Below are 23,512 nucleotides of genomic sequence, written 5' to 3'. Positions count from 1 at the left end.
AACTACTATTCTTGCCTTTACCATGTGCAACACAGATTATACTCTGTGGCTTTGTGGCTGAAATATGAACATGAGCACATTATTCCTCCCCTGGTTTAATTATTATTGTGCTGATTTAGACTCTAACTTTAGTTACTAACTATACTCGTATTTGGACAATGATAAATTTACAGATCATGTTTTATGAAAAAATAAAGTTTGTTTGATTGTCTTAGTTAGGGTTTCTATTGCTACAACGAAACACCGTGACCAAAAGCAAGTTGGGGAGGAGAGGGTTTATTCAGTTGCATTGATGTCACAGTTTATTATCAGAGAAGCCCAGACAGAGCTCAAACACAACAGGAACCTGGAGGCAGGAACAGATGAAGAAGCCATGGAGGGGTGCTGCTCTGTGGCTTGCTCCACAGGGCTTGTTCAGCCTGCTTTTTTACAGAAGCCAAGATCACTAGCCCAGAGATGGCCTCACCCATAATGGTCTGGGTTCTTCCCCATGAATCACTAGTTAAGAAAATGCCCTACCTGCTTGTCTACAGTCCAACTTTAGACAGTCATCTTCTTAGCTTAGATCTCTTCCTCTCAGATGGCTTAAGTTTTCATCAAGTTGATATAGAACTATGTAACACTGGTATCTCTATATAGAAATAATGCAGCTAACAAGTTTTCATCTTAGTGACCTCATCTCCTATAAGACTGTATGTATATGTGTATATGTAAACATATGAACATATAAAATGCTGGTCAGAACATTTCTGCCTCTCTGCTATTCACAAAGTGGGAACTCTAATCTCTACTGGTATTTGGTGAAGGGGTCTTTGTAGGTTATTCGGTAAGAAGAGTGAAGACACCCTGTTGGAATTGGTGCCTTTATGAGAGCAAACTTGAGAAAGACTGCTATCTATCTATCTATCTATCTATCTATCTATCTATCTATCTATCTATTTATCCATATCTCTATATCTATCTCTACATCTATCTATCTATCTATCTATCTATCTATCTATCTATCTATCTATCTATCTATCTATCTATCTTTCCACCGTGGATGGACACCAAGAAAACAGGCTATTACCAGAACCCAATCACACTGCCATTTCAGTGTCACATCCTGGCTTTTAGAACCATAAGAAACTAATAACTATTGTTTATGTTACAGAAGCTTGACCTGACTAAAACTACATATGGCATGCAATGCAGTGTGTATGTGTGTTTATGCATTTGTTTGTGAATATGCAAACATATACATGCACAGGTCTAAAAGAACTGAAAGCTGGGGCTGTCAAAATTTTATTATTTTTCCATTACTTTGTAATGAACCTTAATCTTTTAAACTTCTTTGTAAAGAAATAATGGGTGTTGTCCAGATAGTATGGGTCCCTTGCCATGACACGCTGTCCAGTCTGTCAGCAATTAGAAGCAAGATTGGCTCACTCTACCTAGAGAAGTATGGGGGGATCTGATTAGAGGTGCTCCGAAAAGCAGGTACTGCCATGAGATCCCTACTCACTTCTGAATGCTGCTTCTCCTCTATCATCTTCTCTTTCTGGACTCTCACGTTTTCTTAGACCCCCAAATATCTCCTTACAAACAGTGTCAAGGGCTCATGGTGCCCTGGTCAGGCCGTTACTGTGCTTTATCTGCAACTGAATGGAACAAAGAAAGAAAAGTGGCTTATAGCCCAGATGAATACCAGGGTTAATAAAGGACAGTGGCACTCCTACCCCTGTCGGCAAATGCTACAGCTTGGGGCCATGTCAGGTTTGGGTATGGAGAGCCCTCAAAGGCTCTGGTGTTGCAGAGGCGCTGTTGAGAGGTGAGTGGATCATGACTGTGTTAACTTCATGATGAGTTCACAGTGGGATAGGCTATCAAGAGGAGAGCCTAGGTAGAGGCAGTAGGTCAAAGGGGTTCGCCTTTGAAGAGTTCATCTTGTCCCTGCGCTAACCTGGCTCCTGCCTGCCATTGGTGAGTATCTGTGCTCCACCATTTGTTCCAACCGTGATGTTCTGCCTCACCTTCCCTCACTCAGAAGCAACAAAACCATGGCCTGAAACCTCTAAGATCATGAGATAAATCATGCCTGCTCTGAGTTGGATTTCTCAAACGTTTCGCCACAGCAGCAGAATAAGTGATTTATTTACATTTCACATGTACTTACCCATTTGGCTTTTTTTTTTCTTTTAGGAAAATTTCAAATGAAAAGAAACAAAGTGGGTAATCAATCCTTTGGTTCTAAATAGCTCAGAAATGCTGTATGACACACCTCTGAGGGCTTTTAGTCACATGCGGTTCTAGATACCACACACCTCGGCACAAATTAGGGGCCCTAGAGGGATAGATTATGAGTTTGAGAGAGTCCCAAGTGGTGGGAAATCTACAAGAAAATTGTCACAGAGTAGAAGAGATAGGCACTGAGGCTTAGAATAGTCTGGTCACAGCACTGCAGCTGGAACTGGCTTACATGTTTTTTTTTTTCCTATTCCAGATTGAGTACGTATTAATTTAGTACTGGCTGATTAACAAAATGATTCACAGCAATACGTAAAGTCCTTAATCAAATTTAGTCTGCTCTTGAATATTCAGAAAAGATTCTCCCGGAATTAATGTGCTGTCTCTCATTCTTTCTTTTCTTTCCGCTCTTTCTTGTTTTCCGAGAACGAGACACTTCAGTGAATGTAAGCTGCTGTTTTTCTCCTTCATTTTGACTTTTTTTTTTTTAAATCTTAGTTTGAGACATGGTTTTCTTAGGTTATTTTTCTACAGTGATCCGCTATCTTCCTTAATCTTTCAATTTTGTCATCGACAAATTCAACTACTTGTCACCCTATCCATCTTTCAGGTTGTTAATAAATACGCTAGACAATAGGAGCACCAGTATTGATTGATCCCAAGAGTACCCTCCTATTAATCACTTCAGTGTGAACGTTGACCATTTATCCCTTTTTCTTGTGTTCTCCTGACTAACTCTTCTCTGTGTAGATTTTAAATATCCATGTCACAGTAATTTATTTAAAAAAATATAGTCAAATGCTTCTGACCTAGGGCACCTAGAGGTGATTCTCATCTTGGTATCTGAAGTTATGCCTGTGTAGAATGGTTGACCTCCATGACTTTATTCTAACATTCTAGGATCTATTTTTGCCTCATTGCATTATCAAACAGGTACATGGCCCCATCACAGAAAAGACTAATTAGCGTCACCATTAACTTAGGTGCCACTAGCACACTCAGTGCTCACAGGTAACAGAGGTCTACTGTCTGAAGTGACTGGTAGGAAGCAGTAGCATAATTGACTTTTGACATACGTCACACACGCTGAAGGATACACCTCAGTCCACTTTCACAGACACTCAGTCAGAGAAAAGGTCCTAAGCTTCTGGTCAAAAATATGTACACAAAAATAGAGTCACAAAGCATGGAATCAAGGCATTTGGTGCTGCTGTTTTTGATAAGTTCTACTGTGGACTGTGTATTGATTGCTTTGCTTTGTTTGTTTTTTATCTCATTTTAATTAATTAATTAATTTAGAAGAACTTATGAAAGTACTTCTTTATCGGTCTCCCCGTAGAAGGTCAAGCTTCTGTGTAGTAGGAACACAGATCTTCACAGTGGCCAAATGCACACATTAATAGAAGGTCAAGCCTGTTTCCCTGTTCCGTGTCCACAGGCTCCTGCATGAAATCCACACTGTTGCCAAGGTGCACAGGAACTTTGTGCTGTGGGGTTGCTATGACTTCCATCTCTGCAAAGATCCTCTGCTCCTGAGCCCTGGTACCATAAGAACCATAAATCAGAACTTCTGTCACTGTGGCTAAGGAACAAGGAATCTCTTAGATCCAGTAGATGTCACAGAGAGTGCAAGATTCAAAATATTGAAGTGGCTGGGACGATGTGTGTTTGCAGTGCTGACCTGTTTTAATCTGAATATTATTCTATTCACTCACATTGCTGGTACTTTTAGTAAGTACGATAAACGCACTTGCCTATTCTGACCTGCTCTAGACTGTAGGGCACTGACAAGTCCCATAGTTACCCTGCTACTAAATCAAGAGAGAGTTTTATTATCTTGATATAAATAATCATAATCATTAAGTATTGGGGTTTATGAGTCAGATCTCTGGATATGACTTAAATATTACTAATAACAACTTTACAAGCAAAGTTTTGATATTCTCATTATTTGCACTTATTGAGTCTAAGGAGAAATGGGAAGATTTATTAATGTATGCAAAGGCTGAACAATAGTCCTTGTTGGGGTGGGGCCTGAAAACACTGGTCACTCTGGTCTTAAATCACATGAGGTAGAAAAGCCACTGACCTACTTTGAACTTTTAGAAAAATAAGAATCGATGAGCTATAAGAGCAGTATTGTTTATCTATTCTTACTGAACATATGATTAGAAAAGATTGGTGGCTTGAAGTTTCTAAAATATAGGACATACTGTCTTATATCATAAAGCCAACACTTCTCAGGACTTCCCCACAAACAGCATCAAGCTTACTGGAGAAGCCTGGTGTCGAGACTAGCAAAATCTGGGCTTTGAAGCTAAGCTTACTGACTTACCCATTGTGTGACCCAGACCCAGGATTTTACCTCCTGGAATCTCAATTCACTTAGCTGTGGATACTGGAACCAATGCCAGCAACTCTGTGATGCTATCCTGACAAAGAAAGGAGATGATGTATGTCAAGCCCCGAGACGAAAATAACAATTACTCCCCATTATTGTCAATCTGAGCTACAGTGATTATTTCCATTTGCCTTATGGATTCCTTTGTTCTGAGACAGCAATACAAAGAATGTGCTTAAGTGTCTTGTGGCAGAACTGGTCATGCTGAAATAGACAGTCGCTGATTGTTGTGCTGTCTGCTGAGTGGGAGCATCACCCAGCAGAAAACAGGCAAGATTGTCCCTGGCTTCACCTATCCTTCAGCCTCACATAGACTGCTTTGCCTAAAGGCAGCTGAAGAATTTCATCCCAGACACACAGAGCCTTGGGATCACCAATACACAGATCACCCATGCAAAAACTGCAGAGCCCACAATGGTTTCATAGGGACAGGAGAGAGAGAGAGAGAGAGAGAGAGAGAGAGAGAGAGAGAGAGAGAGAGAGAGAATATGAATATGGGGAATCTGAGCAAAGTGTTCAAAGCAAGTTGAGTTCAGACTTACGGTAGGCTTCTGAATCCATTAGGTCGCAAATTACTCCTGCTACCACAAGAGAGGACAGCGATCATTGTTCAAGTTGTATAGCTGCAAAGAAGAAATTTGGTAATGGCAAGAGGATCACTCTAGGCATTTCTACCATCTGTCTCTGTAGCTTGGGATAAAAGACCATGTCTCACTTTCTTTTACAAAATGAACAGCGCTGGATTGTATTGTGAGGAGACTATATACCTACGAATATGAAAAAACACTCTAAAAATTGCTGAGATCGTGCACACCTTTAATTTTGGATGCTCACCCGAACCACTGCCTTTGAAACTAGTCACTTAACTGCTGTGCTAGTTTCCACAACTGTTTTCTATGGGGGAAGGAAGGGAGCCAGAAGAATTTCAATGATTTGCTCAGGGTCGCATGAAAACTAAAGCAAGGGAACTGTACTCCACCCGTGACCACCAGTCAACATAAGTACCTTGAATGGGCGTCTGGGAACTAAAGGACAGGGACGAGAGAAGAATGGAGCCAAGACAAAATTCTGTTCAAGACTCAACTTTATTGCAAAGCAGCAGGCTTATAAAGGCAAAAACCATAAGCCCAACCCCTAGACGTGACTGATGACGTAAATCACCTCATGCCCGCAGCCAATGGCATAAGTTTTCATTTCTCAGCACAGGCCTCTCTTATTAGGCCAAAAGCAGAACTCCCAACTCGGAGGAGAACGTTGACCTGTGATGGCAAGAAGAGCTGATGCTGCAGCTCATGCTATGCAGGTCGGGGCAGAACCTCCACAGGTAACCACATTCAGCGGCAGCCATGTTTTCAAATGGGAGGCTATGCTCGCTCTCAACAGAGCATGGAGGCCCCTGCGAACCCAGCCTTGCACATTCAGTCACCTGGCATGCTCCCTGTCACCCCTTCCAGAGCATCCAGTTCCTTTGTGCTGCTAATGGAAGCACTTGCCCACACATATGTCTCTGTGAATCTCACTGGAGACCTGTGCTGTCGCCCTCCCCAGATCTTTCATACAGAGCAGCATGTCTGGACATAATTGCCAGACCCGGCCAGTCTCTTTGACTGTTATACCTTCCCCTGGTGAGCCTCTCTTTCCCACAGGGCACACATTGGGAAAACCCACAGGTGACCTGCATATGAGGCTAGAGATTGCAGCCATGTAATGGTTTTATTGCTTAACTCTCTCCAGCTACTCTCCAACTGTATTTTCTTTGTGAACGACACATTTTCATTCAATTAAAAAAAATGGAGAAGTTTTAGGTTCACAGTAAAACTGAGCAGAAAGTACTGAGTTCCTATCTATGTCTGTCCCTATGTAGCCATCTTTTTTTTTTTTTTTTTTTGAAGCTGTTAATAAGGTTTTCCCAGATTTTTCTCTGAGTTGCTACTTCTCAAGTGAATGGCCTGAGCCCAGCACAATGAAGACTCTGTGACAATAGTTGCTGCACTGTACATTGCTATTCTAATCATATATTTTATTGGACGCTGCGTACCTCTTAAAGCCAGCATTTCATTTGCCTCCTTCGCCCGCCTTCTAGAAAAGCCTGCCGCTGTGATGATGGGCGGAAGTGAAGCTAATGGGCTTTTCCAAATTCCTTCTGCGATCGAGAGCAAGAAAGAAGGTGTGAAAGAGAGAGTGAGAGAGAAATCACACAGTCATTTCCAGCCATTTGTGTTAAAACACAAAGAAAACAAGGAGCATTCAAAACTGCTCTGCCGGGTAGCCGTCATTAATATTTATTTTGGCATTAATATTGATAAGCAAGTACTTTGTAGATGGGCTTCATTGCCTCCCCCAATGTCCTTACACTCCCTGTTATTCAAGCTGGTGGTCATTAGCTTGCGTCTTTCTCTGCACCCAGAGCCTCACAGGGGCTTGGCAGGCCTCCAGCTCACTTATGTTTAAATGGACACTCGAGCGCCGATGGACACACAGCTAAATAGAGGCCAATAATTCAATACAGTACGACTGTACTGGGGCTGCTAGTAAATCCATCAAGCAGTAAATATCATCTGAAGCCAATGCAAGCTTTTATCTTTCCAATTTTTTTTTTTGAATGTCTGAGCGAGGCCCAAGCATTCGGCGAATCATGTAATTTATTCTGCGGTGCGGAGCCTGGGCTGCCTCAGACATCATATTGACTTTTTTTTTTCCATCTGTCAGGGGCAGTCAGCAGCTCAGCTATTGTGGGAACGCATCGCATTACATCTATTTATTTATTTATTTCCACTGCTTCTTTGTAGCATGATTGGGCAAGAACACATTATCGCAGATCAACGGATACCAAGAGAAGCGACTGAACGTCCTCACGACAGCATGTTAAACATTTGTCCTCTCCAGTTTGTTAAATCAGCAAATGCATTCCGAGCAAATGCTTGTAATTGTTCTGAAAGGGCTCCCCACTGCAGGCTTTTACCAAGCTGAAAATATGGCCTGTTATTTTCCTCAGCTCTTTAGGTCAGTGGTGAAGCCAATATATTGTAACTAATGCTGAACAGCTGGCGCGTTGACTCGACGGTTCTGGGAGCACAGCTCTGCACTGAGCGACGCACCTAGCAGTGGCATTGAATAGTGCATGTTCAGTTTGTGTGCGTGCCAATCGTGTGGGTCCATTTAAAAATGGCTTCCTGTAGTTAGTGACTTCTTCGCAGAGTCACTAACTGCTTTATACTTCACAGTAGTTTGCTTCCGAATCGGTGAAGAGTTAGAAGACTGGGAACAACGCTCTTCTTACTGCTGTTGTCTTTTTGAAAACTTAAAAGGTATAGACCCCAGGTTTAAGCGCTATTTGTGACTCTCTTGTTCTTCCTTCCCTGTGACTTTCCTGAGGAAGAATTTCCCCAAGGTCCTTTGCAAAGGAATTTGAGTGTGCCATGATCAGACACACACATTGTATTTAGATGACATCCACCAGGACATTAGCCAAAGCCACCAGCCCTTTCTAACCTGTACTCCTGTTATTCAGCATGAGTTCCCAAAATCAGAACCTGATTAGCATCCTACTCTGAAAGCATACATTACGGGAGGGTAGTTTAGATGTAACCTTTCTTCTTTAAATATCAAGTACAGAAGCATTCGTGCATAACATGTGAATGGGGCTGTGACCTACAGCCATCCCCGACATTTGTTTAGTTTATTAGAAACTGGTTAAAGATAGTCAACAGCTTTCAATACATGGCTTTAAGTGAAGCTGGTAATGGTTCAAAAGGAAATGGAATCAGTGTTGTCTGAGGAACCTGATTGTCTCTGTATTGTGTCAGTTTTTAAACGAACAGGGCCCTACTTAGCGGGGAGGGTTGAATCTCTTGCAATAGATTACTTTTGGGTTGTATGACTCAAAAGGCATCTTGCTGTGGATGGATTGATGACTGCATTTCATTCTTCATTATCAGGGATACTTCTGAAGACATCGACTGGGTTCCTACAGGAGAATCTGGGTACACATGATATACCCTTTCAGGACTGAATGGAAATGTGGCTGGCATTCTGGTTAGAGAATGAAGCTCATTCTTCCCTTCCACGAGGTGGAGAGCATCAACCCATATGTTCGAGTTCCCTTCATTAACCCCCAGTTAGGAAGTTCTACACAGTACACGCTGTTTTTGGAATACCAAAGAGCCACCACACTGTTTCTAAAGACGAGCATTGAAAGGCAGCTCGCCGAGCCATTTTCTGACACCTGAGAGCAATTAGTGGAAGCAAAGACAGAGGACATCATCAATTGTTTAAAATAAAGTGAATTCAGCCTTCTCCAGCGGTTGTCAGCTTCGCTCTTCCACCTGAACACACTCACAACACATCCCTGCATCGAACTCTGTGGAGACAGGCGCTGACTGGCCGCTCTGACAACTGGCTGATGATTTCTGCTTAGCCCTGAGTTGGAGGAGGGGAGACCCTGGCTCCGGGTGAAAAGAGGCGGGGCCCTGACCTCAGGAACACATCCCCATCTGTGACCAGCAGCTTCAAAGATGAACAAACACTCACCCTAGTCTTCCACAAATACTTTCACTTATTTCCAATTCCTTCATTTATTTATTTATTTTTCTCTCTCTCTTAAGGAAAATGGCTGGCGTTTCTGTCATCACAATCCTGAATTTTTTCGTGTGTATTATATTTTTACATCATATTATATCTATTTACTGATTGGTTTAAAGTTATTAGATTTCTTTCTTCTTATTTAGAGTTATCCTTCCCAATCTTGGGGGAGGAGGCAGGAAGGTGGATATAGGCCACAGTTGTGTGGAAAAGTCCAAAAGGTGTGGTGAGATAGCTACCATGGCTAGTTGCTTGAATCAAATGAGTCATCTGCCTTGTGAATAGAAGGCTTTCTGCAAATATAAAGGCTTGGGCCTTATCTATGGACAAAGTCACCAATGGAGCTTGGAGGATGTTTACTCGCTAATGTAACTCTGTGTAGGGCACAAGGCATGGACCAGAATAGAGGCAGCAAATAGCCAAAGCCTATTTGACACAAAGTATTGAAAGACCCCCGAAGGGAGTCCCCCCACTCAAGTCTCGGGAAAGACGCGCACCCAGTAGGACACAGACACCGACCTGCTGTAATCACACGAGGAAGATTTATTGTAAGCGAGATGAAACGAGAGCTCAGGCCAGCATGCTGGGGTCGAGACTCATACGCCACACAGGGAGTAGAGGAGTTCGACCCCGACCTGAATTTTCACAGAGCTTATAAAGGAAAAAACCACAAACCAGGGGGATCAAGAGGGAGGGAGGAGGGGAATTCCAAAACCATAAACTGCCCATACATTTAGGTCATATGCTAGTCATGTGTAACACTAGGCAACACACCCAGGACTTTGTGACATTGTGATTAGGGGTAGTGACATTTTACAGGGCCATTGGACCATTGTGGCCGGAGGCTATGGGTCATTGTGGCTGTTCCAGGAAACTTTTCATGCAAGAATGTTCCGGGAACCATTGTACAGCAAGGGAGGGGTGAAAAGTTCATGTTCTCACAGACCCTACTTCTTCTTTTTGGGTAGCTAGGCGGCTTATTATTAATTTTTAATCCTTCATTATCAAGTCCTCTGTGACCGTTCAAGCCAGGCAAAGCTGAAATGCTGGTGTCTATTTCTTCCCTGACTTTGAGTCAGTGATCATAAGAGAACTCACGAAGACCTCATGAAAGATGGTACAAGCTTCTGGCAAGGTCATTTTTTCAGGGTCCTCCCGAGATAATACAAAGCCTCAGCCAATGAATAGTCACTATAGGTCTCCCTCAAGCCTGCAAAGGCAAAGTCATGATTAGATTGCAGAACCAGAGTTATGAGAGAGATAGCCTCAGGCTGTGACTGAGACAAATCCTAACTCTACCATAAAGCTAATAAATTCCCTTTTTAGGACTTTGTATATTCAAATTAGCATAGAGTTCTAATCACCAGTTTCATTTGAGATACTTACAAAAAAGACAATAGAGATGATTAGTTAATTACAGAAAAAAAAAGCAATTTTCTCTCTCTCTCTCTCTCTCTCTCTCTCTCTCTCTCTCTCTCTTTCTCTCTCTCTCTCTCTGAGACAGTGCCTTATTTTGTGGCCCAGGATGGTCCTCAAATTTCTAATTCCCCTGCCTCAGTGTTCCCAATGTTTGGATCGCAGGCATATGTCAATACATCTCACCCCTTTGTTCCTCCAGTATGACATTATCCACCTTGATCTTTAATATCATAAACAGTTGGCTTCAGGGGAAAAGCCAATATGAAGAATGTGTTGTTGTGAAAATATAAAAACTTAAAAAAAGTATTGTGGTTCTTTTACCCCGCTAGGTCTGGCACCTCAGTGCCTCAAGATATATACTAGATATCTTGGCGGAAACACATCCCAGCCGCACACTTTCCTACACTCAAACCCTCACATAAAAGAACACACAACACAATAATCTTAGATCCAATTGATAAGATATAATTGCCCACTTAAACATACAAAGCCTGGTACCATCCATCCCTTAGAACATTAATAACAACCTGTAAATACACAGAGCAGAATCTTAACATCACCTGCCATGGCTTCTCACCCTCTCCTCTCCTGTCTCTTCTCCTTTCTTTCTAGTCTCCTCCTCCTCCTTCAAACTTCTCTCCTGCCCATCCTTCCTTCTCCTCCAATGATAGGCCTCCTTCTATCCTGTACCTGCCCCTCACCTGTACTTTACAAATTCAATGGGTAGAAGATTCTGGTGAAGTCACCTGACTCCTGAGTACTTACAGGGCAGATGTCCTTGGGGCAGTGGAATTAGCATCAAAATACAGATAACTCCAGGGCAAACCACAACAAGAATGCTTTCCTTTCTTCTTGCGGTAATGACTACCATCCCACACAAAGGAAGGATGTTAAGTTTAAGAAACCCATGCCAAAAAGCAGAACTAGGAGAGGGTGAACACAATTTACAGACAGCACAGAGCTATCTTCTCACCCAGAACCCCAGATGAGTTAGCCATCTGTGTGCCCAAGATGGCAGGGATGCCACCACGGCTGTGTGACTCACCGCTGCCATGGGAGAGCACAGCTGGAGAGCGAGCATGGACCCTTGCACGTTATAAATTCCATTATTCAGTGGTAAACAGGTGACAGTGTCCACATCTGGATTTGAATGGTTAAAAAAGAAACTACAACTCTAGGTTATTTGGGTTGGAGAGTAGAGAACAATGTGACATGGTGTAAATATGTCAGGAAAGAATATAATAAAATGTATGATTCTGGGAAATTAGGGAGATTATATTCAGGATCAACAAACCAGGAGGCTGTACTGCTCTCCAAGAGCCAGAAGCTATAAGATTCTCTCGTGGATTGTCCATCCCTTAAAACTGCAGAGCCCCCTCCCAAACTATGCCAATATTTATGTATAAAGAAAGATGAACAGCTCTCAAATCACAGAACCTCAACCACGGTTTTAAGAGCATGTTAAATGAGGGTTTAGAAATCTCTGCAGAAACCATTACTAAGCAAATGCAGCCCCAGACACTTGGCCCTTGAGTCAACCTAGAGCAACTACACAGAGGGATGACTGAGGATTGCTATGTTATTTATGCTAGCTAGGGTTGCCAACGTGAGGAAGGGAGCTGGATTAGAGCACACAGCAAGGAATGGGCAGTCAGAGGATGGAAAGCACCAGGGTGAGACATGGGTATTTTCCTTTGCCACTTCAGGGAAGGCTTTTCCATTATGAGAGGTTCTTGCTGAAAATGTCTTGTCACGTACACTGAAGGCTTACCTTGGTCTGATGTTAGAGGAATTAAAACTGGGTAGTTAGGATGATGAACCAGGGCTGCAGAGTTGGCTCAGTGATCAAGAGGGCTGGCTGCTCTTGCAGAGACTCTAAATTCAGTCCCCAGAACTCCCACTGTTTGAATGGCTCACAAACAGCCTGTAACCTCAGCTCGAGAGGCTCAGACACACTCTTCTGGTCTCCAGAGGTACAGGAATAGACATGGTGTACACACAGGGAGAGACACAGATACACACATGCACACAACTGAAAACAAATATATTTTATTTTCAAAAAGTATTAGGGACTAAGGGTTTGAGCAATGACTCAGTGGTTAAAAACATAGATTACTCTTGCAGAGGGCCTTGATTTACTTCCTAGCACCTATGACGTGGCCCACAACTACCTGTAGTCCTACTTTCAGAAGACTGAATACCCTCTTCTGGCCTCCAAGGACACCAGGTACAAATTTGGTATGTATACATACATGCAAGCAAATAGTCCTACCAAAAAATAAGAAATAAATGAACGTTAAAATGGGAAGGGCTAGAGAAATGACTCAATAGTTGAGCACTTGTTCTTGCAGAGTACCAGGGTTCAGTTTCCAGTACCAATATGGTAGCCCAAACCCATCTATAATGCAGGAAAAATACTCATAAGCATAAAAAATGAGTCAGTTTAAAAAACAGAGTAGAAAAGGGGATGTATGCATTAGGGACGGGAGAGTCACATGCCTGGCATTCACGGTGGACTCAACCCACTCAAAGAAAAGATGGCACACACTTTGCTTCTCCCTTGGTTGTGGCAGGGCTCTTTAGTGGAGACTCAGTTCTGGTCTATGCTGCATTTTCATCATCGTTTCTGCATCTCGTCTGTATATTTGTGCTTTGTTTTGGGGAAAAATACATTTGGAGAATATATCTAGACTCTTCAATAACAGTTCTATCCAAGACTTTACAGCCCCCAAACTACTCTTGTTTGTAAACTGGCCAAAGTACTCATCACTGAAAAGAATAGTTTTAGGAGAAGTGCTAAAATATATAAAGGTACCACTAAGTATCATGTTCCAAAATCACAGAGCTCAGGAGTATTGTCAATCTTCCTCATATTTCCATTCCTATTCACTGGGAGCAGTGGTCTTCTGGCACTGCTGTTCTGATGGCTTTCCCCCCAATATTCTGCTGTATAGACTAGACCATCTCCTTAAGTGTCTGCAAATAGGCTGATACATCGAGCATTTCTGAATTTGGGTATAAAATATAAAGCTACATATCTCAAAATCAGAGCTAGCCACACTTTAGTAATTGAAAGGTTATGGTAGATCTTTGGTAGCTGTGGCAGACAAAACTGTATGTTTTCTATTCTTTATACTGACTTCCTATTGAATTGGTTATCATTGGCTTGCTTTTCTAGATATAATCTAGGTCTTCTCAATAAATGGTTCTGTCTTTATAAAATCCCAAGAGAGAGGTCTCCTCTGTGCACACAGAGGAACTCTGAAGCCCACGTGTGGACAGATGATATGAGAGAAGAAAGCAGCATGTGTTGGAAGAATACAGAGGAAGTCATGTGGAATAGAGTGCTTCAGACAGAGAGACAGGTGACAAGTCTTACACAAAGGTAAAGTCTGTGATGTCTACCTCAGAGACTGTATCTCCAATCCAGGGCATAGGAAGTATGGAATGATTTCAACCCTATACCGGGGGAACGTACATGTATCTATGGGGCCTGACCATGTACTGAGCAGGGGAGAAAAAGTGGGGAGAAAAATTCTCAGATATCTGGTTTGATCAGAGAGATGTGTGCAGTTGTCACTCACTGTGAAGGAGAACTGAAGGCAAGCTTTGAAGAAAGTTCCTAGCTTTGGAAGTATAGGTAACATGCCAGTTCCTAAGGGGACATGCTGAGGTGCCAGTTGGGAAACAATGGAAGGTTATTAATTTCTTAATATGCAATATGCATCATGAGATCTGATAGAAAACAATCCTCAGAAGACAAAAATCCTAACTGAGTAAAATAGTATGAGTGCTTTCAAATGCCTAGCAGCTCTCCTCTGACATAGTTCCTTTGGCATTGCCCAACGTGTGGGCTACTGTCCTCTCTCCAGACTCCATGTTGGATTAGACTCTTCTCAAGGCTCTGCTTTGCTTTACTTTGAAGCATTTCTCAGAGTCATGATTTTACTGGACAAATTTTGAAGAAATTGAGGTGAACCTTTTAATTGTTGGAGACCCCTTTATTTCCTTGCAGAATGGAAATACTGTAAATCTTATAAACTCAAACTCTATCCTTCTACAGACAGAGGTGGGAAGGGAGACGAAAATGAGGGGGAGGGGGAGAGGGAGGGGGAGGGGGAGGGAGAACTTGTATACAGAAGGTAACAAAAGCTGTGGCTGTGATTGAAGTTGCCTGAGAAACTAATATTGTAAGAAAGAAAGTTTCATGTCAAGTTTACTACCAACAACTTTCAACTATGATCATTCAAACATTCTAGTCATTGCCTAGTAAAGCTGATTTCTACTACTGTCTTACATGGTTCATGTCATGTGCTATAAATAGTTCTATCTGTATACTTTTAAAGATTATTCAGATAAGAAGGCATATTTCAGCACTTCAGAAGCTGAGGCAGTGGGGCCAGCCTGAGCTCCAGGGCATCTAGACTACACAGCGAGTCCTTGTTTCACAACAAGAAAAGAAGGAGATTGCTCAGTGTTTAGCCTTTTCTGTGCGAACATAATGACCAGAGTTCAGGTCCTCAGCATCCACTTAAAGGCTGAGTGTGGTTATGCACACCCATGAGATAACCACTTGTAGGCAGATTCAGGCAAATACTAGGGTCTGACTGACAGCCAGTGTAGCCATCAGTAAACTCCATGTTTAGTCAGAGACTGTCATATAAAAAAAAAAAAACCAACCAAACAAACAAACAAACAAACAAAAAACTCCACAAGTACAGAGTAATAGAAGACATTCAGCATTTGATTCTGAACTCCAGGTATGTATTCCTGGTACACACATCTACACACACACACACACACACACACACACACAGAGACACACACACACAGACACACACCACACAAGCATACACACAAACATCAAGCAGCCTTGCATTTTATTAAGATACTTTTTAAAATAATTTTTCAATTTTAGTGCAGTAAGGAAGTATATAGAGGTTGTTAATATTTTCAAAAGACGGCTTTAGATGTAGGCATAGATAAAAATCCTATTCCACACAATGTAACTGCTAACAAACCGAAGTACCAGCTTCCAAACAACGTATCTCTTTCCTCTTTGCCGAAATGGTCCTTTTAAAATCAGACACAGAGAGCATGGGTAACCTGAAAATTAAATAATCCATTATAGTACAATCATGAAATGAGTGTATAAGCAAATACTGAGGATTTTATACATCATTACCCATCAAAGCTCTTATTCTTTGAGCTTTTAAGTACATGAGCTCTCTTCTAAACACATACTCCCAGGAAGGTACAGACTCCCATGAGAATCCTGTAAATACTCCTCACAGAAGCATAGAGAGAAGGTTACAGGAAACGTATTTCTATGAGTGAGTGAGTGAGAGCTGAGGGTAACACAGTCAGCACAGTTGTAAAGGGCACCTTAGCAGTCACCACTACACACAGCAAGTTGCTGTCTTGCCTCCACTTACTGAATTTGTGCTTTAGAACTTGTTCTGTGATATAGCTCATGGTGTACCAATCTGCATTTCTATTAATCTGAAGACCTAGCCAGACTGTTGTTGTGTGTAATAATTTAAAAAAATCAATCCACACTATCGCTGGCTACTCCCTGCCCCCATGGCTAACCCCATGCAGTATCTTCCGAACTTCTCTAGGTTCATTTGCTGCTGAACCACTGTTCCCAGTCATCTAACACCCCGTAGCTGGCTACTGCCAAACTGATCAGCCATTCCAAAATTCCACAGCTAGCTGGGAGCTCACTCTAGCCAACCTGTGCTCTGCTCACTACCTTTTCCCTGGAGCTCAGTCGTTGCCCAATCTTCCCGTTCCAAAACCTGACTGAATTCTACCTCAGCTATGATCTTTCCCTCTGGCCTATCTTGAGTCACTGTGGAAGGAAAACACCAGACAATCTTAGTTTAGAATCAACAGATAACACAATCGCTGGGGGTGGAATCTATCATCCTAAATTCATCAAGTACTCTATGTTAGAAATCTTCCAGTGGTGGATCCTGGCACCAGAACTATCAGTCCCTGGCCTACATCTTGTTTGCTTTGTTCCTACCTCTCCATCCAAAAGAAGGTGCCCCTCTCCTACCTTCCCTCTTTCTCTCTCAGACCTGAAAGGCCCACCTCCTCCTTGCCCAGTGATTGGCTTCTTATCATTTTTAGTATTTAATCAATTAGGGGAAAATTCCACTACAGACTGTATATTATCTCTTAGTAGTGTTCAAATATGGAAGGGGCTTAGACCTTTGTAATGGGCTCTTGGATATTTTGGACAAATCTGCCTGTTCTCTTTTGTCTTCGGGTTCAGTCACATTTACCCTCAAATATTTGTGCAGCTGAGCTAGCCTCTTATGTCCCTAGCCAGTCGGTAAGATTGGTTGGTGTTGATTTCAATCTTAGAAAACTGTGGGACTTAGCAGTAGCTGAGTTGGTAATGGTTCACAAACCAGCATGATGACTTGAATTTGATTCCCAGCACCTCTGCTAAGAAAAAGCAGGGTACACCAGCACTACTAACTTTAACTCTGGGGAGGTAGGGGATCCACAAGGCTCCCTAGCCAGCTAGTCTAACTGCATCAGCGGGTCCTAGCTTCAGTGAGAGATCCTGTCTCAGAAAAGCAAGATGAGATGAACTCAGAAAGATACCTGGATATATATATATATATATATATATATATATATATATATATATATATATATATTAGACTGCATTAGATTAGATTACATTAGATTAGACAGACAGATTGACTTTTCCCATGTCTTCCACTCTCTAAACTTCTAAGTTTCTGGTACCCTTGACTTTAGGAATTCTATGAACAAATACGTTATTTTGAGCTCTGGGCAATTACAAACCATACCTCTTAGGAGGAATCCTATGCCATCAGTACATGGTGGAGGAGGGGTTGGGGAGACAGTAATATAGACTGGCTGGATAGTTTTATATGAACACAAGTGAGTCTCTTGTGATGACATATGAACTTGGTACTATAAGAGTCACCCAGGTAGTACTGGTTTTGATGGCATGAAGGGGTCAAGAAGAGAAGTTGAGGTTTGGCACCATGAAAGAGACCAGGAATGGCTATTGGCAAAAGTGCAGCTCAGTTGCAGAAAGAAACCCCAATAATTTGGAGGTACCACATGGGAGGACCACCAAGAACAGCAGCAGGAGTGTAGTGGAGTCAACTGGAAGGCAGAAGAGAAGCCATGTGTGCTGCAGAGGGTGGAGCTGAAGAAGTGGCCTAAACTTTTTGGAGGAACCCAGAAGGTTGTGAGTGGATCCCAGATATTGGATACTGAGTTAGTTACAGTTAGAGTTTGGTTTGGATTAGTTCAGATTATGTCTGTGCCCTGGTTCTTCCAACTTGAAGTAAGAAAGTGTTTAACTTATTTTTTTGTTGTTGTTGAAAGACAGTAGATTTTAAGACTTTGAATATTTGAAAGGAAACTGGATATTTTAAAGAGGGTGAAATTTTAGGTATTTGAACTTTGATAGACTGTGGGACTTCTTAAGTTTGTAAAATATTTTACATTGTAATTTCAATATTAATGTATGATATTTAGGGTGAATAAAAAACTCGGAAAGGTTATGGTTTAACAGTGAAATATTTGTGTGTGTTAAATTGGCAAGGATTCAGCTGTGCTGCCTAGTTTTACTTGACCCAAACTAGACTCATTCAAGAAGAATCTTGTATGGGTGGTTTTGTATGTCAACTTGACACAAGCTGGAGTTATTACAGAGAAAGGGGCCTCCCTTGAGGAAATGCCTCCATAAGATCCAGCTGTAAGGCATTTTCTCAATTAGTGATTCAAAGGTAGGAGGGCCCATTGTGGGTGGTGCCATCCCGGGGCTGGTAGTCCTACAAGAAAGCAACCTGAGCAAGCCAGAGGAAGTAAGCCAGTAAGTAACATCCCTCCATAGTCTCTGCATCAGCTCCTGCCTCCTGACTTGTTTGAGTTCCTGTCCTGGCTTCCTTTGGTGATGAACAGCAATGGAGACATGTAAGCTGAATAAACCCTTTCCTCCCAACTTGCTTCTTGTGCAGAAATGGAAACCCTGACTAAGACAAGCCTCAACTGAGAAAATACCTCCATTACATTAGATAAACCTGAAGGGCATTTGTCTTTCCTTACTTAGTGATTGACATGGGAGGGCCCAGTGAGGAAAAACAGGGAATATGGGGGACAGTTAAAACAAATGGCCATTTGAGGGGTCATGTAGAACCCTTCTACAGTAGAAGCTTCTTAAGATATATATATATATATGGAAGAAATCAAAATGGAATCATACAAATAATCATATAATATACAATCATACAATAATCATTCAAATGAGAAAGACAAAGCTACAACTGGACATCTCTTGCTACCAAATGAAACTTGGGTTACATCTAATTCAGTCACTGGTTAAAAGAGCTAGTGTTGGCTAGTTTTATTTGACATAAAAACTAGACCCAAACTAGAGTCATCTGAGAAGAGGGAGCCTCAATTGAGAAAATACCTCCATAGCTATAGGCAAGCCTTTAGGGCATTTCAGTAATTAGTGAAGGATGTGGATGGGTCCGGTTCATTGTGGGTAGAGCCATCCCTGAGCTGGTAGTCATGGGTTCTATGAGAAAGTAGGCTAAGTCTCATTGAGAAAGTCAGTAAACAGCACCCCTCCATGGGCTCTGCATCAGCTCCTGCCTTCAGGTTCCTGTCCTGTTTGAGTTCCTGTCTTGACTTCCTTCAGTGATAGACTGAATAAAGCCAAATAAAGCCTTTTCTCCCAACTTGCTTTTGATCATGGTGTTTCATCACAGCAATAGTAACCCAAACTAAGACAGGGGCATGCTTCTGTTCATTTCTTATCTGAAAAAGGCTGTTTCTGTTACAGTGTTCACTTCTAAGACCATCTGCCATGAACCTTTCCTTATACACCTATGATGGCTTATATATGCTTGTCCCAGGGAGGGGCACTATTAGAAGGTGTGGCCCTGTTGGAGTAGGTGTGTCACTGTGGGTGTGGGCTATAAGACCCTCATTGTAGCTGCCTGGAAGCCAGTATTCTGCTAGCAGCCTTCAGATGAAGATGTAGAACTCTCAGCTCCAGCTGCACCATGCCTGCCTGGATGCTACCATGTTCCTGTCTTAACAATAGTGGGCTGAACCTCTGAACCTGTAAGCCAGCCCTAATTAATAAAAAATACTATCATTTTATTCAGTGTGTGTGTGGGGGGAGAGAGAGAGAGAAAGAGAGAGAGAGAGAGAGAATTTGGAGGAATTGTTTTTCCCCTCTATATCAGGGTCCTGGGGTGGGGCAAATTGGTGTTGCTAGGCTTAGCAGCAAGTGCATGTATCCTCTGAGCCCCCTTGCCAGCCCATGAATTGTCTTATACTTTTATTTATTTTAGCATAACTGTTTCTTCTAGTCAAGCATAAAACACTTAACAATGATTGTGTTCAGTTGTAGGGGACAAAATCCCCTACACAGAAACTTAAACATCGCAAGATTACACAGCTTAGACAACATGGAATCTGAGGTAAATAGCTCATGTGTGAGTTGTGACACAGTGTTGAAATCAGACCACGGGACTTAAAGCTTTCTCCTCCATTGTCCTCACACTTTGACTTGTATCCCCATAGAATCAAGATGGCTTCCATGCCCCCAAATACTGAGTAATGGAGGGAGAATGAGAAAGAATGAAAGGAAAAGACCTACTATCTAGCAAAGTGTTTCCTTCTTTACCTCATAGGGCACAACTGTCAAAGGTCTCTTCAGGAACTGGCAAAGGCTGTGGTTTCTGTCCCCTTCTAGATTTAACATGCTCTGGGAGATGACTGTGCCAATCTTTGAGTCTGCTCAGTAGAAGGAGACGAAGGAAAGAAAACCATGAATTGCTTTTCATTAACCAGCCAGAGCATGTGCCCTGTTGAGTGGCTCAGACCCCACCCAGTACAGACCTCTTCTTCAGCTCTGTGTGTTGTGGTAAATTCTCTAAGGCAAGGCTCTGAGATCACATTAATACATATTACATATTATATATCACAGTTAACTCCTACCTGCTGACCTGGTTTGGTTTATGTTTGTGCTAAAAGGACTCTGAATGACATAAGCGAATTTGTTAAGTACCTCATGGAGACAGTATGTAGTGGTGGCCAGTGTTTGCTTAGCCATCCCATGGGGCTCAGCCTTGAATGGTCCTGACAGAATTCTCTGACTGAAGTGATAGTTTGGGTGATCCTCTGCTCTCGGTTCTCATAGCTACCTCAGCTCCTACAGACTGGAATGTTACCTCTCATCTTTTATCTCTCAGGATACCATCTCCCTTCCTCGTGAGATAATCAGAGCTTTGGGTTTGGAGTCTTGCTATCAAGAACCCTGGCTGATCCTTAGCCAAAGCCAGGCCTGTGCTGGGTGCTGTGCTGAGCGCTGTGCTGAATTTGTCCTTTAGGGAAATAGGTGGAAGATAAGCCTAGGAAGTGAGGCAAAGCTGACTTTGAGTAGTCATGTGATCCCTAAGAAAGACAGTCATCCCTCTCCTTCTCCCTAGCTCTTGTTTCTTAGAATTGTGAGCAAGAAATGGCTGTTTCTTCTCTGAAAGCCTCAGGGTCCTTTGGGGAGACTTGACAGAGACTTCATTTCCTATCTTCACAGATACTCGAGTATGTAATTGAGAGCAAATTGGCCAGATGTTATCCCAAACTTGGCCTTTCAAGTTGAGAAGTCCTTGTCTGAAATGGCTTGACACCAGGAATGTTTCCAAGTTCTCAAACTTCAGTGTCTTTGTGCTATGACATACACATTTGTGATATACCAAATACCAGCTTATATACCTTATACCAGCTCTTTGGTCTGCTTCTCAGGCCCATTTCACAGGTAAAGAAGCCAAGGCTCAGGGATACCAACATAACTTACAAGAGTAAGAATTATGCTCTCTGCTCCTCCCTGTTCCAGAGACAGCTGCATCTTCTCCTGCAGTGCCAGCCTCGTCTCATAGACAAGATGGTGCATGTCGGTGTGAACGGACTTGGCCTTATTGGTGCCTGGTTATCAGGGCTGCCTTCTGCTCTGCATCTGGCAGAGTGGACATTGTTGCCATCAATGACCTCTTCATTGACCTCAACTACATGGTCTACATGTTCCAGTATGGCTCTACCCATGGCAAGTTCAATGGCACAGTCAAGGCTGAGAATGAGAAGCTTGTCATCAACGGGAAGGCCATCACCATCTTCCAGGAGCGAGATCCCGCTAACATCAAATGGGGTGATGCTGGTGCTGAGTATGTCGTGGAGTCTACTGGCGTCTTCACCACCATGGAGAAGGCTGGGGCTCACCTGAAGGGTGGGGCCAAAAAGGTCATCATCTCCACCCCTTCCGCTGATGCCCCCATGTTTGTGATGGGTGTGAACTACGAGAAATATGACAACTCCCTCAAGATTGTCAGCAATGCATCCTGCACCACCAACTGCTTAGCCCCCCTGGCCAAGGTCATCCATGACAACTTTGGCATCATGGAAGAGCTCATGACCACAGTCCATGCCATCACTGCCACTCAGAAGACTGTGGATGGCCCCTCTGGAAAGCTGTGGTGTGATGGCCACGGGGCAGCCCAGAACATCATCCCTGCATCCACTGGTGCTGCCAAGGCTGTGGGTAAGGTCATCCCAGAGCTGAACGGGAAACTCAGTGGCATGGCCTTCCATGGCCTTCTGTGTTCCTACCCGCCAATGTATCCACTGTAGATCTGACATGCCGCCTGGAGAACTATGATGATATCAAGAAGGTGGTGAAGCAGGCATCCGAAGGCCCACTAAAGGGCATCCTGGGCTACACTGAGGACCAGGTTGTCTACTGAGACTTCAACAGCAACTCCCACTCTTCCACCTTTGATGCTGGGGCTGGCATTGCTCTCAATGACAACTTTGTAAAGCTCATTTCCTGGTATGACAAGGAATATGGCTACAGCAACAGGGTGGTGGACCTCATGGTCTACATGGCCTCCAAGGAGTAAGAAACCCTGGACCACCCACCCTAGCCCAGCAAGGACACTGAGAGCAAGACAGAGGCCCCCAGTTGCTGAGGAGTCCCCGTCCCAACTCGGCCCCCAACACTGAACATCTCCCTCACAATTCCATCCCAGACCCCATAACAACAGAAGGGGCCCGGGGAGCCCTCCCTTCTCTCTTGAATACCATCAATAAAGCTCGCTGCACCCTTCCCCCCCCAAAAAAAAGTAAGAATTATGGGCAATTGAAGTGTTAGCCACAGATACTCAATTAATTTTTATTAATTTCTTAGCATACGCTAATTATGCATAAGAGCAGTTTCTTTATATGTATATGACATCATCATTTTCTTCCTCTTGGTTATCCTCCTGCCCCTCTCCCACTTCCACTGGTCTTTAGCCTCTTCTAACCCTAGTTTTCAAAAAATCTTTTGGACTATTTTAATGTGCATAATGAGCTATGTCCAGGATGGGATTCAAGTTTATACATCAAAATCTTTAAGTTTCATAAATGCCTGTGAAGACTGAATGTAATTCATATGAATTTTTAATGCATCTGCATTTACGGCTTCAGCCTATCCCAGAAATCCAGTTGTGCCATATTCCCTTTCTTGTATCATACTGGCACTCAGAAGATTTCAAATTTTAGGTTTTTATATTATATCAGTGTACAGTGTCTTCCTTATTTTGGCATCCAAACAACTGCCGTAGCTGAAAATTATTTATTATTATTCTATGTATGTACCCCTCCCTCTGTGACAGAAAGGGCACTGCATACTCTACAAAACATATAAATTTCTCATAAGCAATGTAAGGATACACTTAGTAGATATGTTTTTAAACAGACCACATAGTTTATTTCCCTTTTCTCTACAATGAGATGTCTGATAAATACCCCTCAATCTTGTTAAAATACTCCATGATT

The 23,512-nt window shown here is 42.6% G+C and overlaps 1 protein-coding gene, 2 long non-coding RNA genes and 1 pseudogene across 8 annotated transcripts in view; 2 read left to right on the top strand and 2 right to left on the bottom strand.

The window, feature by feature from the left end:
- Positions 1-5,708, bottom strand: part of LOC147999795 (uncharacterized) — a 33,350-nt gene extending 27,642 nt beyond the window's left edge. For 2 of the 6 annotated variants that reach the window (XR_015642546.1, XR_015642545.1), the window contains exons 1-2: positions 5,633-5,708; positions 5,170-5,250 (exon numbers count right to left, since the gene is read on the bottom strand). Coding sequence is in view for 1 of the 6 variants with exons in the window: in XM_087593621.1 (XP_087449747.1) it covers positions 4,562-4,658; positions 5,170-5,234 (162 nt within the window). In the remaining 5 variants the exon portion in view is untranslated. Of the gene's footprint in view, positions 1-262; positions 3,766-4,561; positions 4,659-5,169; positions 5,251-5,632 lie in introns of those variants that run through there. The other 4 variants (XR_015642542.1, XR_015642544.1, XM_087593621.1 and 1 more) reach the window with 4 other exon arrangements.
- LOC147999794 (uncharacterized) overlaps positions 1-9,219 on the top strand; it is a 32,781-nt gene extending 23,562 nt beyond the window's left edge. The window contains exon 4 of the long non-coding RNA XR_015642548.1: positions 8,566-9,219. This is a non-coding gene — a long non-coding RNA (uncharacterized LOC147999794). The remainder of the gene's footprint in view (positions 1-8,565) is intronic.
- A 509-nt stretch (positions 9,220-9,728) lies between these two features.
- Positions 9,729-11,237, bottom strand: LOC134483024 (uncharacterized). The gene is made up of 2 exons (XR_015642547.1): positions 11,188-11,237; positions 9,729-10,418 (listed from the first exon to the last, which is right to left on the bottom strand). It is a non-coding gene; the product is annotated as an uncharacterized LOC134483024 (long non-coding RNA).
- Positions 11,238-21,584: 10,347 nt separating this feature from the next.
- Positions 21,585-22,608, top strand: LOC103694218 (glyceraldehyde-3-phosphate dehydrogenase pseudogene; annotated as a pseudogene).
- The last annotated feature ends 904 nt before the right edge of the window (positions 22,609-23,512 follow it).

The sequence above is a fragment of the Rattus norvegicus genome, chromosome 18 (genome assembly GCF_021556685.1).
Source record: "Rattus norvegicus strain SHRSP/BbbUtx chromosome 18, alternate assembly SHRSP_T2T, whole genome shotgun sequence".
Lineage (NCBI taxonomy): Eukaryota > Metazoa > Chordata > Mammalia > Rodentia > Muridae > Rattus > Rattus norvegicus.
The sequence above is the reverse complement of the archived record's forward strand: the minus strand, read 5'-3'. Positions and strand labels throughout refer to the sequence as shown.